Source organism: Mercenaria mercenaria, chromosome 10, assembly GCF_021730395.1.
Source record: "Mercenaria mercenaria strain notata chromosome 10, MADL_Memer_1, whole genome shotgun sequence".
NCBI classification, from domain to species: domain Eukaryota; kingdom Metazoa; phylum Mollusca; class Bivalvia; order Venerida; family Veneridae; genus Mercenaria; species Mercenaria mercenaria.
In genome coordinates, this window is record NC_069370.1 from 53,987,481 (window position 1) to 54,006,755 (window position 19,275).

Here is a 19,275-nt window from a genome sequence, read left to right on the forward strand (position 1 = left end):
CCGTTACAAAATGATATGTTGCATACACTACTAAATATTGAGCAACTCTGTCTGATCCTATTTACAGCTGTTGAAATATAGGTTTAACAACAGTTTTATTACCTGATCACTACAAAATGTTTCAAATTAAATATATCTGTCAGTTAAATAATCTTACTTGTCTGGTAACATGTCTTCAGGATTGGCATTCTTACTGGGATTTGTGTTGGCACCATAGATATGACACATTGTTAGACATATATAATATATATCCTATTGGTATATATATATATATGACACATAATTAGAAATATAAAATTATTATATATAATTGTTATATATTGTAAAAAGGTAATGATAGGGCTTATATATTGTAATTAGGTAATGACTGGGCATATATATTGCAGTCAGGTAATAATAGAGCATATTATATTGTAATCAAGTCAAGATAAGGCAGATATATTGCAATTAGGTAATGAAAGTGGGTATATATTGTAATCGGGTAATGATTGGACTTATATATTGTAATCATATGATAATGTCAGAGATAATATATTGTCATGATGTAAAATTCCCCGCACTGTAGCTTCTTTTAAAGTCTCATCTGAAAGAATTTTTTTGTTTGAATAACAAGGTGTGGGTAAACAAGATTTGTGTGTACATGTAGTCTAGCCAGAGAGGACATATTGTATGTTTGTTTCACATTTATTGTTTTTCAGAAATGGAAGGGTGTGAATACAACAGATGACATGGAGAAATTTCTTGAAGAATTTGGTTCCCAGATTTATGATCAGATTGTTGCACATGTAGATAGAAAGGAGCAAGATATAAAGGTTATTTTGAATATATTGTATATACAGTCAAACTTTGTTTGTTCAAACTACTGATAACTCATTTTGCCGGTCCCATCGAGTTCAAGTGAAGGAAATTTGACTGTATTGCACTGTTGACAGAGATTTGTGTCTGCAGAATTTGTCATTACCAAGGATACCGCCACTTCTAAATATCTACAAATGTTGGCGGTATCAATAGACATAGAAATTTTGAACGAAGGAGTTCATTCTTTGTTGCAGTAAGTGTCTGGGGTGTTTAAATTAAGAACATTGCAATTTTAGGACGGTTTAGCCATACATGCTTACAATGTGCTTGTAAAACGTACTGGTGAATCTGAAGTTGTAAATGTTATGATTTATTGGCATCGAGTTTGAACATTTTTCAACAGCATTGTAGGACTGCTAACACATGTTTTGAAATTTCAATTTTTAGCTCACCTGAGCAATGCTCAGGTGAGTTTTTCTGATCACTCAATGTCCGGCGTCTGTCTGTCGTCTGTCAACATTTAGATTGTGTATGCGATAGAGGCTGTATTTTTCAACTGATCTTCATGTAATTTGGTCAGAATGATAACCTTGATGAAATCTAGGCCGAGTTTGAAAATGGGTCATCTGGGGTCAAAAACTAGGTCACTAGGTCAAATCAAAGAAAAAACCTTGTGTATGCGATAGAGGCTGTATTTTTCAATTGATCTTCATGAATTTTGGTCAGAATAATTATATTGATGAAATCTAGGCCGAGTTCGAAAATGGGTCATCTGGGGTCAAAAACTAGGTCACTAGGTCAAATCAAAGAAAAATCTTGTGTATGCGATAGAGGCTGTATTTTTCAATTGATCTTCATGAATTTTGGTCAGAATGATTATCTTGATGAAATCTAGGCCGAATTTGAAAATGGGTTATCTGGGGTCAAAAACTAGGTCAAATCAAAGAAAAACCTTGTGTATGCGATAGAGGCTGTATTTTTCAATTAATCTTCATGAATTTTGGTCAGAATAATGGCCTTGATGAAATCTAGGCCAAGTTCGAAAACGGGTCATCTGGGATCAAAAACTAGGTCACTAGGTCAAATCAAAGAAAAACCTTGTGTATGCGATAGAGGCTGTAGTTTTCAATTAATTTTCATGAATTTTGGTCAGAATGATTACCTTGATGAAATCTAGGCCGAGTTCGAAAACGGGTCATCTGGGGTCAAAAACTAGTTCACTAGGTTAAATCAAAGAAAAACCTTGTGTATGTGATAGAGGCTGTATTTTTCAATTAATCTTCATGAATTTTGGTCAGAATGATTGCCTTGATTAAATCTAGGTCAAATTGGAATTTTGGTCATCTGGAATCAAAAAGTAGGTCACTAGGTCAAATCAAAGGAAAAGCTTGTATATGTGATAGAGGCTGTATTTTTCAATTGATCTTCCTGAAATTAAGTCAAAATGATAACCTTAATGAAATCTAGGCGACTTTGAAAATGAATCATTTTGGGTCAAAAATTAGGTTACTAGGTCAAATCAGAGAAAAACATTGTGTATGCAATAGAGGCTATATTTTCCAATTGATCTTCCTGAAATTAAGTCAGAATGATTTGCCTTGATAAAATCCAGGTCAGATTTGAATATGGGTCATCTAGGGTCAAAAAGTAGGTCACTAGGTCAAATCTAAGAAAAACCTTGTGTATGCGATAGAGGCTGTAGTTTTCAATTGATCTTCATGAAATTTTGTCAGAATGATAGCCTTGATGAAATCTAGGTCAGATTCGAATATGGGTCATCTGGGGTCAAAAGCTAGGTCACTAGGTCAAATCAAAGAAAATACTTACTTATACCCAAGATTTTTGCTCCAATTTTAATGATAATTGGGTCAGAATATTTTTTTCCATGAAATCACTAGGTCAAACATGTTTACATTGTTATGGTGTGTTATGTTGTGTTTCTCAGGTGAGCGATCTAGGGCCATCTTGGCCCTCTTGTTTAATTATCAGTTACATGTGTACAGAGAACATTATTCGTTATCACTTGAAAAAGCTACAGCTAATTCTAAGAAATCATAAAAATTCATAGGGGATTGATCATGGGATTCCATCATGGCGTCAATGCTCAAAATATAATTACAACAAACAAATAACTCTCCATTATTATATTTAACATTTTAATAAGATCTATTAATTCATTTCCCAATGAAATAGTCATTTTTGCCGAAACCATGAAAATTTCTGTCAAGTAACTGATCTTCAGACTCATTACTGTCCCTGATTTATACTGATTCTGGAACTTTTTGATAAAAGTTTCAATTGAAAAGATATGTATTCAGAGCTGATCATGTGAATCGAGTTCAAAATGCAAATATACATGTGAGCATTGTGCAGCCGCTTTGGTCACAGTGGTAAAACAAAATGACAAATGAACACACTGACGAGAAGTAAATTCCAAAAGGCATCATTTAACTCTGAGTGGAAAGGATTAAACATTATTTATTAACAAAACAATCAAAAATGTACATTTTCCTTGAGAATGGATAAATAGAGATACAATGTAATTCAGATTGTTTGAATTTGAAATATTTATGTGAAACAGTTGTACTTATTCTCGTATCATTTTTTTTTTTTTTCAGAAAAAGTTTCCGGAAATCCGACACATTGACATAGAGCCAAGCTGATTTTGGATATTGTGTATTTCTAAACATGGAAAATCATCGAGCAAGCGCCAAAATCATTGAGGAGTCAGTAAGCAGAACCAAGTTGTTTTACTGGTTCTTACTGTCAGTCATTCCAGCTTTCCATGTAGTCAACAGGCCTGGTACCCAGCATTGTAGATGTACAGTTGCCCATACAAAGTTGGGAGATGACATTTATGAGTCATTGATGTGCCTGTTGAAGAAATACTTTGGTCGTTAATCCCATATAAACTTTGTGTTCCTAGATTGTTTAGTTAACTTAGCAAGATTTGGAATGTTTCATGCAGTCAGGTAGTTGTACTTCTGCAGTCAAGCAATTGTACTTGTCACTAAAAACACATTACCATGATAACAAAACATTTAAGTGGTGTAAGAAATAGATAATTATTTTTAGCTCACCTGAGCACGAAGTGCTCAAAGGTGAGCTTTAGTGATCACCCTGTGTCCGGCGTCCGTCGTCGTCCGTCCGTCGTCAACAATTTGACTGTTAACACTCTAGAGGTCACATTTTTGGCCCAATCTTAATGAAACTTAGTCAGAATGTTACCCTCGATAAAATCTTGGATGAGTTCGATATTGGGTCATCTGGGGTCAAAAACTAGGTCACCAGGTCAAATCAAAGGAAAAGCTTGTTAACACTCTAGAGGTCACAATTTTGGCCCAATCTTAATGAAACTTGGTCAGAATGTTACCCTCAATAAAATCTTGGACGAGTTTGATATTGGGTCATCTGGGATCAAAATCTAGGTCACCAGGTCAAATCAAAGGAAAAGCTTGTTAACACTCTAGAGGTCACAATTTTGACCCAATCTTAATGAAACTTGGTCAGATTTATCCTTAATAAAGTCTTAGACGAGTTTGATATTGGGTCAACTGGGGTCAAAAACTAGGTCACCAGGTCAGATCAAAGGAAAAGCTTTTTAACACTGTAAAGGCCGCATTTATGAGTATATCTTCATGAAACTTAGTCAGAATGTTAAACGTCATGATCCTAAGGTCAGGTTCGAATCTGGGTCATGTAGGATCAAAAACTAGGTCACCCGGTCAAATCAAAGGAAAAGCTAATTAACACTGTAGAGGCCATATTTATGACCGTATCTTAATGAAACTTGGTCAGAATGTCTATCTTGGTGATCTTTAGATCAAGTTTAAATCTGGGTCAGCTGGGGTCAAAAACTAGGTCACTAGGTCAAATCAGAGGAAAAGCTTGTTAACACTCTAGAGGCCACATTTATGACTATATCTTCATGAAACTTAGTCAGAATGTTAAACTTGATGATCTTTAGGTCAAATTCGAATCTGGGTCATGTTGGGTCAAAAACTAGGTCACGGGGTCAAATCAAAGGAAAAGCTTGTTAACTCTCTAGAGGCCACATTTATGACTGTATCTTCATGAAACTTAGTCAGAATGTTAAACTTGATGATCTTTAGGTCAAGTTCGAATCTGGGTCATGTTGGGTCAAAAACTAGGTCACGGGATTAAATCAAAGGAAAAGCTTGTTAACACTCTAGAGGCCACATTTATGATTGTACCTTCATGAAACTTAGTCAGAATGTTAAACTTGATGATCTTTAGGTCAGGTTCGAATCTGGGTCATGTTGGGTCAAAAACTAGGTCACGGGGTCAAATCAAAGGAAAAGCTTGTTAACTCTCTAGAGGCCACATTTATGACTGTATCTTCATGAAACTTAGTCAGAATGTTAAACTTGATGATCTTTAGGTGAAGTTCGAATCTGGGTCATGTTGGGTCAAAAACTAGGTCACGGGGTCAAATCAAAGGAAATGCTAGTTAACACTTATTTATGACCATATCTTAATGAAACTTGGTCAGAATGTTCATCTTGATGATCTTTAGGTCAATAGGTCAGGTGAGCGATACAGGGCCTTCATGGCCCTCTTGTTTTAGTTATTTTAATAGAATTTTATTTGAGATATAAGCAGTTATATTTCATCAACTAAATATGAGCAGTATAGATTTATTACGAACAAGGTATAAGTGTGTGTTTTAAAGTCTAGAATCTGAGTTTAGTAAAGGTTGAGGACATCTTAATATTAGGTTGTGGTCTTTAACCAGACCCATTTTGTAGTTTTGTATTTTTGTTGTTGATATTGATTTTTAATAAGCTGACCTCATTTTTTTTTTGTCTCATGCATTGATAATGTGACCTCACAGGACAACTTACATATTTCTAGCTTCTGTTTTGTCAAAATTATGCCTCTTTTTTTTACTTAATTTTTTTGGTGGAAGTTGTGCATGAAAACATGTTTCTCAGAAAAATTACCATGGCGAAATGCTTTTGAATTTCCACTGTTCGTGATCATGATCTCTTACAGGACAAGTTACATAAGTTCTATGTTGTCAAAATTATACCCCTTTTCACTTGAAATTTTGGTGAAATTTTTTGCATGTTAGCAGGTTACTTTGAACCTACTTCATCGAATGCTTCAAACAGATCACAGGTCTTTGGCATCATGAAATGACCATTCTGAACTAGGGTTCATATCTTTGACATAAGCTATGTCCCTTTTTTCATTTTCACTTTTATATGTAAGATATTATTATGTTCAAAAGTCTCAAATACTCAAGCAGCTTTTGTTTAATATAATTAAAGTTACATTTGGAACAGACAGGCTTACATATTTTTTTATTATTATGGTGCAAATAAAGGATTTAGGAATGTGGCAATGTGATTTTTAAATCAGACTGGTATTTATTTGTTTATAAACTTTATGCTTACCTATTATCACTTTGTTTTACATTTTTTTTTTCAAACTTTTGAAGACTATTCTCTCCATTTTTATATCAAACTGAATGAGAAAGTATTCACTCCATTCCATTTTATGTAAAACTGTGGAAAATTAAATTCACTCCATTTTTAAATGCATATTTTGCAACTGCAGCAATGCTTTTAATGCTGCATAAAAATTAAATTGAATAATTGACAAAATAGATAGTAAGCATAATTCCATGTTTGGAAAACACTACTTTTTATGCCCCTGAAGGGAGACATATTAGTTTTCAACTGTCCGTTCGTTCGTTAGTCACAACGTTAACTTTTTGCATGAAGGCACTTTACTCTCGAACCACTGCACCCAGGACCTTCAAACTTCACATGCTGATAGTACTCATTCAGTACACCACCCCTACTGACTTTGGGGTCAAAGGTCAGGGTCACAGGGGCCAACGTTAACTTTTTGCATGAAGGCACTTTACTCGCGAACCACTGCACCCAGGACCTTCAAACTTCACATGCTGATAGTATTCATCAAGTACACGACCCATACTGAATTTGGGGTCACCAGGTCAAAGGTCAGGGTCACAGGGGCCAATGTTAACTTTTTGCATGAAGGCACTTTACTCGCGAACCACTGCACCCAGGACCTTCAAACTTCACATGCTGATAGTATTCATCGAGTACACGACCCATACTGAATTTGGGGTCACCAGGTCAAAGGTCAGGGTCACAGGGGCCAATGTTAACTTTATGCATGAAGGCACTTTACTCGCGAACCACTGCACCCAGGACCTTGAAACTGCATGTGCAGTTAGTACTTATTGAGAACACGACCCTTACTCACTTTGAGGTCACCAGTTCAAAGGTCAAGGTCAGAGGGGCCAATGTTAACTTTTTGCCTGAAGGCACTTTACTCGCAAACCACTGCACCAAGGACCTTCAGACTTCACATGATAATAGTACTTATTGAGTACACGACCCCTATTGACGTTGGGGTCACCACATCAAAGGTCAAGGTCACCAGGTCAAAGGTCAAGGCACTGCGGGTGCATTTTTCACCATTAGTGACAGCTCTTGTTAGGTTGACTATTTGACATCATGAAATGATCTCCCAGGACAAGTTAAATAACTCTAGCTTTTATTTTGGCAAAATTATGCACCTTTTTAACGTAGAAATTTTGTGACAGTTTTGCATGTAAGCACGTTTCTCAGGATTTACTTGACCAAATGTTTTCAGATTCTCCACACATCATCATAGGATGACCTCACTTTGCAAGTTTAACCCTTACCCTGCTAAATTTCTATAATGAACTTGTCCATCTTTCAATTTGGACAGTACCATTAACTGTTAAAAGGGGTGTTTACCAAAACGATACTGACTGAATGGCGAACAGTGCAGACCATGATCAGACTGCACGGATGTGCAGGCTGATCTTGGTCTGCACTGGTCGCAAAGGCAGAATCACTTGCCACCAGCAGGCTAAGGGTTAATAATTCTGGCTTACATTTTAGCAAAATTACACCTCTTTTTCTACTTAGAAAATGTTGCTAAACCTTTTTGTGTAGAATGGTATTGGGTGGAAAGGCTTCAAACAGTTGAGGGTGCTGTCATCGGACAGCTCTTGTTAAATGTGAACTTACAAAGTTGTCATAAAGTGAAGTAATCAGAAAAAAGTTGATTCAGTAATACTTTTTACGCTGTTTAACAATGCTTAAATTAAAAAAAAAATTATCTGAAAAAAGCTAAAAAAGCCAAAAACAGACATTACATTTTATGTTAATTCCCAAAATGCCTGTAACAGTATTGTAAATAAAATAATATTGATCCTCCAAGATGATGATCATAGCCATCTACAGTAAAACACATGCCCCAAGGTACTCTTAGTTTCCAGGGTTTCAAACAATCCAATCATAGACAATATAAGAAAAATGGCTGGTTGCATGAATTGCTCAAGTAACCCTCAGGCTGGTGCTTTAACCGTCAGTGCACGAGAGAGCAGAGTGTTTTGTTGCAGATTGAATTGTACAACAGGTTCATTTTATCAGTATTTGGTATTAAATTAATAATAACGTTAATTAGAATTTAGTGAAAATATCCTTCCATTGAAAGACTTTATAGTGAATATTTGTCTAAAATGTTCATAAATTTTTATTAAAAGTAACTTAATCTTTGACAGCTGAGAAATATCAATACTGTTTAACATTAATAAATGTATTCATGTTTTCCAAGTTAGACAGACCTGTTACAATAATGTCAAACACAATTTATTCATATTTATTTCATGTTAATATACATTTTGCCTGTGCTTTGTTAAAATGATCATAAATAGTAAAAAGCCTGAAAAATATCATTTGTGTTGATCTTTTCCTGCAGAAGAAAGCCTTCTTTCCCAACGTTTGTCTGCAATATCCTAGGAAGTATCTTTCTCAAGTGTATTCAAATCGCTTTACTTAACTGCACTTAAAGACTGCAAGAGCTGAAAAAAGAAAAACCTGTAAACACATCATGAACTTTTTGGCAGATGTGGATTTGCAGATTTGAAAGTAAGGCCAAAGTCAGGTAAGCAAGTTGTGGCCTTAATGAATGCGGCAGAAAAGTTTGCACGTTGAAATGGGGTGTTGTGTGCAAGACCCAGGTCCTTACTTCAAAGGTGAATGTCACACTTCCTGGTCAAATGTGTCAGAATTTTTCTTTGAAATTTAAGAAATATATTTTTAGCTCACTTGAGCTGTTAGTGTAGATGGATGGTCAGCATCCTTTCTTTGTCTTCCATCATCTTGCATAGCATTTTTACATACACCTTCTCCAATACTGCTGGTCAGAAGTACACCCCACTTGGTCAGTAACATCCTGGCATGGACTTCTCTCAAGTCTATGCAAATGGTTCTGCTTAGCACCATTTTTTGGGCGCAGCCACAGCTAAAATTATAAAAGCTATTGAAAAGCATCTTCTCCTGAACAATATGATGGATAATTACTAAACTTGGTTTTTAGCATCCTTTTAAGTTTGTTCAATGTTTTTGCTTGGCACCTTCTAGGGGCCACCAGATCTAAAAATAAAAAATAAATCTTTTGAATCACCAATGTAGGTCTGCAGCAGCCTTCGCAGATACTCTCAAATATGTTCAAATTTATTCTGCTTGGCTGCTTTTAGGGACTCCCAGACCTAAATATAGGTAAGAAAGAACCTTTGAAAGCAACTTCTCATGAACCATTTGATAGATCGTCAACAAACCCGGTCTGTAGCAGTTTTATAGATCATCAACAAACTTGGTCTGTAGCAGTTTTATAAAGTAGTTAGTATCCCTCATATCTGTTAAAATTGTGTTGTTTAATCCATTACATTGGCTACCGGAGCCTGGAGTAGTAAAACTTTTAAACAAATTCTTAACCAGTTGATGGGTCTCCACCAAACTTGGTCTGTAGCATCTTTATAAAGTCCTATCTCAGATTCCATCAAATGGTTACCTTTGGCCCCTTTACAGGGATTGATGTTAAAACTTCATAGGATGATTGGACATGCAGAGTAGATGACCCCTATTGATTTTGGAGTCACTATTTAAGGTCAAGGTCACAGGGGCCAGAACATGGAAATCTATATCTGATCAGTAACTTTAGAACCATTTGACCTATAACCTTCAAACTTCATATGTGGCAGGGCTTACAGAGTAAGTGACCCCTCTTATTTTTAGGATTTCTAGATCAAAGGTCAAGGTCTCAGGGGCCTGAACATGGAAAACCGTTTTTGATCAATAACTTGAGAACCACTTGACCCAAAGTATTGAAACTTCATAGGATGATTGGACATGTAGAGTAGACAACCCCTATTGTTTTGGGGTCACTGCATCAAAGGTTAAAGTCATAGGGGCCTCAACATGGAAAACCATTTCCGATCAATAACAGAACCACTTGACCCTGACTTGAAACTTCATAGGATGATTGAACTTACAGAGTAGATGACCCCTATTAATTGCGGGGTCACTCTTTTTAAGTTCAAGGTCAGAGGGGCAAGAACATGGAAATAAACTTCTGGGCAGTAACGTAAAAAAGCATTTAACCTAGGACCTTTAAACTTCATAGGGTGATAGGACTTACAGAGTAGATGACCCCTATTGTTTTGGGGGTCACTTCATCGAATGTCAAAGTCACAGGGGTCATCCATCTGTCACACTTCATTTCAATCAATAACTGGAGAACCAATATACCTAGAACCTTCAAACTTCATTGAATGATAGGGCTTACAGAGTAGATGATCCTGATTAGTTTTAGGGTTCAAGGTCACTGAGGCCTGAACATGGAAAACTGTTTCTGATCTGTAACTTGAGAACCACTTGACCCAAAATGTTGAAAATTCATAGGATGATTGGACATGTAGAGTAGATGACCCTATTTAGTTTTGGGACACTTGATAAAGGTCAAGGTCACAGGGCCTGAACATGTAAAACACTTTCCCCATCAATAACTTAAGAACTACTTTACCCAGAATGTTGAAACTTCATAGGATGATTTGACATGCAGAGTAGATGACCCCTTATTAGTTTGGGGTTATTTAATCAAAGGTCAAGGCCATAGGGGCCAGAACATTGAAAATTGTTTCCAGTCCATTACTTGAGAACCAGTAGGTCCAGAATGTTGAAACTTCGTGGGAAGATTGGACATGCCGAGTAGATGATCCATATTGCAGCCAACCATCAGTGTCTCTTTGACACTCGGTCCTGTCCCCGATTGACTTCTTGCCTATTATTACTATGCATTGGGAGAGACATGCGCTTTTCTACAAAAGAACCTTCTAGTTGGTATGTAGCATGATCGTGTAGTAGTCCTTTACCAAGAGTGTTCAAATTATCCTCTGCCCCACCCGGGAGGTCGGGGGCACATGGTTTAAGCAAGAAACTAAACTCATGTGAGCGATATAGGGCCATCAAGGCCCTCTTGACGGAAGTTATGTCTTTTATGAATATGATCCAACGTTTCCATATTCTAAAATACTCACAAACTCTGGTATAGTCAACTTACAAACATTCGGATACTGAGGGTTTCGTGTATGGGTGTTTTACACCCGACACGTTAAAGAACCCGGACAGCTTCTAGCATCGGAGCTTATTCTTGCTGTTTTGTATAGTGCACGATCCTCTAACTTGGAACAGGGATTTATATCCTAATAGACTGTTGATACAAACTACAATGAAATCAAAGACAAAGACAAAAGTGCAGTGAAATCGATTTATTCGCTGAATTGCTTAGTAAGTCTTGTTTATTATATTTGAGACAGATGAACTGAAGTTTATGAAGTGGAATAAAAAAATCTATTAGTATTTTGTCAAAGCCGAATGGCGTAATGTCTACTTTAAAACTGATGTGTTTTTTTTCAGAAATGTTCCTTGGTTGGTATTCAGGGCCAGTTATTATGTGCCATTCTGCGTTAACCGGTAGGAGAAGGCTGAGGGATCGGTGTTTTTACAACTGGCGAGTAACCATCTGAAACTATTCTTCCCGCGGCGTCACCACTGGCTCTACGATCTATAGGAAATAGTGCCTTTGGGCTAACATCGGCTCCAGGGTTTCTACGGTGTATCGGGGATGCTTCCTTTGGATTTATGCGGCCTCCAGGGTTTCTACGGTGTAGCGGGGATTCTTCCTTTGGATTTATGCTGCTTCCAGGGTTTCTACGGTGTAGCGGGAATGCTTCCTTTGGATTTATGCTGCTTCCAGGATTTCTACGGTGTAGCGGGGATGCTTCCTTTGAATTTATCCTGCCTCCAGGGCTTCTACGATAAAATGGAATGGTGGCCTTTGGATCTACACCTACTCCATCATTTCTACGATGTAACTCTATGTCTGCCTTGGCTCCAGGATTTCTACGGTGTATCATGCGGGCAATTTTCGGGTTGACTTGACCGCCAGGGTCTATGCTGCCTCCAGGCATTCTACGATATATTGGTGAGGGATTATGTGGCTCTATTTCTGGAGGGCCAGGATTTCGCCGCTGCCCAGCATCTTGCGCGATGTCGATGGCATTTCCGGAAATCATGTGTATGACCACAGTAGCAACCGCCAGGAAAAGCCACCCCATTCTGTGAAACAGGAACAAAGAAATGTCTGTGTAACTAATTTATTCACTGACTTGGACATTCTTTTCTCCCATTTACATTGTTTAATTGGTCAAGTCGTGTTTCCTTTTACGGCCTTTCGAAGTCAATAAGTAAATCATTAAACTGTATTAATGTTAATTTATACTAGTTTTTTATAGAAAAAAAAGATTCAAGAGTGATTATAGTAAGTTTCAAATTTCATTGGCAATTTTCGCTGTAGCGCTGAAAAAAAAAGTTGATAATGAATTTGATTTTACGGGAACTTCGTAGGAGCAAGGGAAAAGTAGATTTAGCATATATATCGTCTTTAGTGCTAATATTGTCAAAAAGTAAAAATACAAAATTACAACAGTTACAAGTCCATTCCAATCATCGAATTTTAAAATACAGAAATTATAAAGCAGGACAACCCAGCAAAATCACCTATCTAAACATGGTACAAGTCATCTAATCTTTAGCAAATTTTAAAGAGTTTAAGAGTTATCATTCCTTTTGAGGACAATCATAGCAAAAATTTTAAGTACAATTACAGATTTATTCTAATTGACATGTCAAAGGTAGACCTTTATTATTATGAATTACAACATCTGTTAAAACAAAATGTGAAGAAATGCGACAAAAGGACGACTTGCCAGAACAGAAATGAACTAAAATGTGTATAATAGATATGTTTAAGAGTCTGTGTCATTCTTTAAATATTTTTTTATTGTATTAAAATTTAAATTAAAATATTAACGTTATGATGTTGTTTTAGGATGCTTCTAAATGATTTAAAGTTATTGGCAAATACCTCTTTAATATAATAAAATATTTAAAATTTACCTTATATTTGTCAATTATCTCCGGTACTTTCTTTCCAACAGATCACAGTGCAATGTTTAAATTACAAAATGACAAACTGTGAAACTGCTGATGTGATCAATGAAAGATCGATTACATGCTGGTATTACTTTGTTTCACGTATCTTCAAAGTAAAGATACGTTTTATTGGAAGAAACGTCAGTTCAAATGTTTTCTTATTGTTCCTTAAATTTGACGAAGTATCTGATTAACCCTTATCCTGCTAATTTTCTATAATGGACTGGTCCATCATTCGATTTAGGCAGTACCAGCTATCATTCGAAGAGGTGCTTACGAAATATTTACTGACTGAATAGCGAACTGTGCAGACAATGATCAGCCTGCATGTCTGATCAGCCAGCATGGACGGACGCGCAGGCTAATTTTGGTCTGCACTAGCCCCTCGTTCACAAAACATTTTCAATCTCAGCTGAGTTTCATAGTGCCATTTATATCTAAATTGCATGTCAAAAACTAATTGTTAGTTAATAGTTATCTTCAAGTGGCTGTTCAGTATTGATAGTCACTCTAAGTATTGGTGTTAAAATTTCAAACTCAAACTCAGCTGAGTGAGACCGAAAAATGTTTTGTGAACGCGGGACCAGGTCCTAAAGGCAGAATCACTTACCGCCATCAGGCTAAAGGTTAATGAAGAACGCGCCCGTGTTGGTTTAAACAGTATTTATTTAGAAAACTGCATATATAACAATATACATGAATTTGTACATGAATGGATTAGAAAACAAGTTTATAAAAACTTGTATGAATTCTTCTCTATTAAGAAATATTTACACAAATACAAAGATGCGTTAGCAACATGGTCGTGTAACATATGCAGATGAAGTACGAAAGAGAAACTTTTGATGGTGGGATTCGGAAAAGATGAAATACTACGACAATATATGCCTATTATTAGGTAGCCAAAAAAATAGTTTTTACGGTAAGTAGACTTTAAAAATTTTGAAAAAGAGATCAACAAGAGTACACGGATAAAAAACAAACAAAACATGGACACAGTAAGTTCAGCACACATGAAAAATGTGTCATCAGCAAAAAGCTGATGAGCTGATGACACGAGGAAAAGCGATGGCCACTGGGCAGGTCGTCGATGACAACAAAGACTGGTTAAAATTACATATAAAAGCGCTTTGTTGATAAGATGAATTTTTGTACTTTGACGAAGATTTCGTTAAGTGATAGGTGCTCGTTCCCGAACAAGAGGTTATTAAGGGTCCGCAGGCATGATCTACGACCTTGTTATTGTCTTGATCGGCTTATGCTGACACTTGTGCAGATTTATCGTTAGTAGGTTTAAGGTCAAGGTTACTGTCCACGTGATTCACTGAAAGCATTTTCCGATTAATGACTATAGAATGGTCTTATCTAGAATACGGCGGTCACACTGCATATGTTCATGAGATCAGAAGTCAAAGGTCAAGCCTCAAGGACATTGTAAGACTATATATTGAAAACAGTTTCCGATCGGTTATTCGAGAATGCACTCTTACTCTTCACGTGAAGATTGTCTGTGGTCACCGGATATATCACCAGGTAAAGACACTGTATCAAAAATAACATGGTCATGTTTTGTCGAACAGTGTCAAATTTAATAAAAATTATAATTGCACGTAGTTGAACGTGAATTCAGTAATTCACGTTGACAACAGTTTCTGATCAATTACTCAGTGGAAAGTGCTTCGATCCACGGTTGTTTAGAATCCCCGTCCCAGGTCTTTTATTTAATAATCTGTCGAAAGGGCATTGGCATTGTGACAGTGAGATCATTAATTTAGGTCTACGGTCGACAAACGTAATAATAAGAATGGCAGTCTACTATGGGGTCTACGGCCGATGGATGACCCATATTGAACTAGAAAGTTTCGAATCATAATTAGAAAACCAGTCGGAACATTGTTATAGGTCAGTTATGGGACTAAATTAAAGATCAAGAATAGACACACAGCCCCCTTGTCATAGGCCAGTTGTGTGACAACTTAGAAACAATAAATAAATTTGTGTTAAATAAATATTTATATTTAAGACATTCTGGCCTGAAGTAATAATTTCACTATTGACCTATAAGCCATTCAGTAAATGTATAATTTAAATATACCTAGGAGTTCAATAGCGCTTCTGTTAGCAAAAGACGGGTCTGTGGATAAAAACTTGGTCGACATGCTGTGAAACAGCACCTGTGATCGATAAAAGATCGAATACATTCTAGTATTTATTTGTTTAAAATGTTTTCAAATTAAATATCTGTTTTAGTAGAAGCAGGAATAATGTATAACCTCTGTTATAAGACTATTAATTTTAGGTCCTTCTATAGTGCATTTCGAATAGATTGAACCTGTATTAAAAGATCACCTGTCTTATGTGACCACTTTTTTGCTCTCTCTTTTAAAAGTGGTTTCTTATAACAGGTTTCACTGTAATTCCTGTTCGAAGGCAATTAACGCACCCTAAGATTTCATAATTTCTTCTCGCCACTGTGGATTATGTTCAGCATAATTACATATTTGATTAAAGGTTGATTTCAATTCTTGTAATAATATTCCTGCGCATTTTCTCTTGTGGTTTCCAAAAAAAGAGTAATTTTGTGAATCTTTCTTTTCGCTTATAATGCATTAGATTTACTTACTAACAATTCTTTTAAATTGTATAAAAATGGCCTTTAAATAAAACTTTAAATCTGGTGCACTCTAAGAAACCAACGAGAGAATAATTTATATATGCATTTTAATGTGATAATTTCGTTTTTTAGTTGCGGGTTTATCCCGCTATCAAAGTTAAAGTGTATTTCTGACAATCATAGCATCTTTATTTTATTCCAAAGGATGTTCATGTGCTACACAAATAGTCCCATTCATGAACAATGTGGATGAATTATCAATGAACAAGCAGTTTTTATTCAACCTGTATCCACTCACACTGACCATTTAGATTATATAAGATCTATCAATGATAAGGTATTCCAGCCCATGGTTACATCACAAGCTGGGTCAGGGATATGAGGCACAGTAAATTTGTATTTGTTTCTCATTCTTGTATATTCATAGATTGGCATTTAAACAGAAAATAAATCTACCAAAAACCCGCATTCATCAGACATTTCAAGGCTTTGATCATTATAATGTCTGTGTCCAAAAATCACATAGCAGGACTGATTCAGTGCCTCCTTTTCCGGACAAACTGTATTTAAAACGCTTTTCCGTGTATGTTTTTAATTTTAATAATTAATTTTCGGAAGATTTATTTGAAGACCATAGATACTAGTGATTCGATTTGATACTGCTTGACTTTAAGTTACTTCGCTGTGGCTATTATTCAATGACGCTGATAACATTTTTACAGCTAAGGTCGTCACACCAGGACATGTCCAATGGGTTTTCGACGTTACGTCGTCATGTTTATAAGTAAGTCGTACTGATGACTGCTCTACAAACACCGGGCTATACATCGTTTAAGGCATCTGAGAATTCAGTAAGTCAGGCAAGGTTTTTCATGGAGGAACACATGGACAGACGGAATGGGACCTACCTGAGACGTAGGGGGCGGTTGGCTATCTAGTTTTTATTTAGGTTACGATTTTTGGAACTTTCACGCTTCCATAGAAACAACATTATATTACACAATCAACATCTGCCTTCATCGTGTGATCAGGTCCTTCTCTATATAATATCAATATGAAATAGGTCTATCTGGAAACAAATAAAAGCGGCTGTCAAAGTTTGACATGGGTCATTTTGGACTATAGTGTATAATAAAGATAAACAGTCGGAAGCTGGAGAAATAGTGCCCATATTTATGTTGGCCTTGCGACTATATGAGGTGATCACAATAACAAATTAATTCAATGGCTATAGCTATAGCGTTACTGTAGCACAACTGTGCATTATCGAACTTAGTCAAGATTCACGAAGACTGCTCAAGATATATTGGTTCTGATGTTTGTAACAATTTTAACTTATTTAAGTGACAAAAATCTAATGTTACTGGAGCAGTCTATTCAGGTCTTCAGCATGATATAGTGCTATGAGGGTTGCTGAAGAAATGAATTATCCAATGTACTATTAACAATAAATTGTTTAATAATGGACGGGAGGCGACGTTGGAAATAGCTCAACCTTGAGCACATTTGTATTGGTAAATAACTAAAAATGATTACATTTTGACAAAATTAAGACATGAACACTTGAATATTGTTTTATTTGCAACTTCATTAAGACACAAATAATTTGAAGTATGTTGCTTCATTGTGAGTTTATATATTTTGAATGTCGAATCTTCGTAATAGGCTTATTTTCATAATTCATAATAAAAAATCTTTAAATCTCAATAAAACTTTATTTTTTATTTCCTTTTTCTGAACATTCGCTGGCCATTTTGATCCGAGATATGAACCCTCATTCTCCCATTTTTGTTGTAGCGTCGCTTCACAATGTGTTTATCCGCCGCATTGCGTCTCAATACTTCTCTATTCAGGCCTTCCCCGACGAGGTTTTCAGCTTTTCCCTCGCTTTTCGAGCGGTAAATATCCATCAGCTTTTTAGCGTCGAGGTCATTGTCTTCAAATTTATGTATTTTCTCTTCTCGCTTTTCTGAAACATCTCTGGCGTCGACGTTTAATTCTTTCTCCGCGTTGTCTAGGTCTGCGGGTATAGGTACACTGGCGCATAACACAACAGTCAGCAACAAAAATAGTGTACCAACCAGGAACAAATTCATCTGTAACAGATATACATGTATATACAAAAGATTTACCGCTCGTGTTCTCGCCAACTTTGTAAAAAATTAAAATAAAAAAAAAATGACTGAAAATCCGAATTATACAATTTGATGCCATTAACAGTATCCAGAAAAAAATGTATGTACATGTATCTATTTTGCAAAGTCATTCAAATATTTTTTTCTTCTGTTATTCTTTAACCGATTAATCATATTTCAAGTAAGCGTTGTAAACATTTTTAACATTAGATAAGATACTGGTCGATGAAAGAGTAATTTATTTTAATTATACCTCAGCTAAACACTAAATATAAAATTCCCATAGACCATCTGGGATTTATTATATCTGGGAATACTACATGAAGAGCACTATCCAGGTGTGATAAATATTTTGAATATCACCAACCAGGTGTCATTTCTTTTAAAAACGCGTTTAAATGATTTGATCCAGCGAAGGAGAATACGCTTCTTTAACCTTTATCCTGCTGGCGGCGGGTGAATTTGCCTTTGCGATCAGTGCAGACCAAGATCAGCCTGCACTGTTCGCTATTCAGTCAGTAAAATTTTAGTGAATACCCCTTTGAATAATAAATGGTATTGCCCAAATTGAATGATAGAACAGACCATTTTAGAAATTCAGCAGGGTAATGGTTAATAACACCTCGGGAAAACCCTGGATTGAAAGGCGTTCAAGTGAGGCCCGCCTAAATCTGATGAGTCCTTCCTACTTAAGTAGTTTGCCATGTTTCGAAGAAAATAAACAACATTGCTATTGTAAATTCTCAGTGATAACATTTCCGTTTGGTAAAAATCTTGGTGTTTGATCTTCGGTATAATAGAATAAATAACACGGGTCTTCTTGGATGATACAGGATATTTTCAATCTGAGAAAAAGTAATAACACCAGACGCGCTAAACGATAGTGTTATTATTTTTCGAAGGTTGACAATATCCCATATCACCCTCGTTGGACTGTATTATTTATATGATAACTGTAAATATACAAAAAATAAAGGATAAAACATTTCTAAATAATAATAATAATAATGATAATAATAATAAATGACTACAAATTTAAGAAGAAAATGGATCTTACTTTTTTAGTATCCTCTCTACTTTCACAAATGTTTGATCTATAACAGATCTATTAACGTTATCGAGAAATATATCTAAACATTTGTTAATTATTCCCTTATTAGGCCAGGGATAGAATCTGTGTTTCTGGACAAACCTCTGTATCACTACTGACAGCTACATACCTGACGCCGTTATGGAAGTATGTCTATAAGATTTTTTTCTCTCTATCTATCGTCAGTGTTCTAATGAAGTTGTGGTCGCGTACTTCTCTGAAGTCTAAAATTCTAAAGAAGGACGAAACTGGCCACTAACGTCGGCTGAT

The 19,275-nt window shown here is 35.9% G+C and overlaps 2 protein-coding genes and 1 long non-coding RNA gene across 4 annotated transcripts in view; 1 reads left to right on the forward strand and 2 right to left on the reverse strand.

Moving 5' to 3' along the window:
- Nucleotides 1-8,563, forward strand: part of LOC123561529 (zinc transporter 9-like) — a 46,274-nt gene extending 37,711 nt beyond the window's left edge. The window contains exons 18-20 of one of the 2 annotated variants that reach the window (XR_008372785.1): nt 699-812; nt 3,417-7,491; nt 7,701-8,563. Coding sequence is in view for 1 of the 2 variants with exons in the window: in XM_045353977.2 (XP_045209912.2) it covers nt 699-812; nt 3,417-3,461 (159 nt within the window). In the remaining variant the exon portion in view is untranslated. Of the gene's footprint in view, nt 1-698; nt 813-3,416 lie in introns of both variants that reach the window. The other variant, XM_045353977.2, reaches the window with a different exon arrangement.
- A 2,862-nt stretch (nt 8,564-11,425) lies between these two features.
- Nucleotides 11,426-13,270, reverse strand: LOC123560293 (uncharacterized). The gene is made up of 2 exons (XM_045352510.2): nt 13,131-13,270; nt 11,426-12,290 (listed from the first exon to the last, which is right to left on the reverse strand). The coding sequence occupies exon 2, from the start codon at nt 12,287-12,289 to the stop codon at nt 11,639-11,641; it is 651 nt and encodes a 216-aa protein (XP_045208445.2). The 5' UTR covers nt 12,290; nt 13,131-13,270; the 3' UTR covers nt 11,426-11,638.
- Nucleotides 13,271-17,338: 4,068 nt separating this feature from the next.
- LOC123560292 (uncharacterized) lies at nt 17,339-19,275 on the reverse strand. Its single transcript, XR_008365949.1, has 2 exons — nt 19,136-19,275; nt 17,339-17,876 (listed from the first exon to the last, which is right to left on the reverse strand). It is a non-coding gene; the product is annotated as an uncharacterized LOC123560292 (long non-coding RNA).

Bases quoted from the DNA above. Each gene is read 5' to 3' on its own strand.
- LOC123560293 (XM_045352510.2), bottom strand. From the start codon at position 12,289: ATGGGGTGGCTTTTCCTGGCGGTTGCTACTGTGGTCATACACATGATT.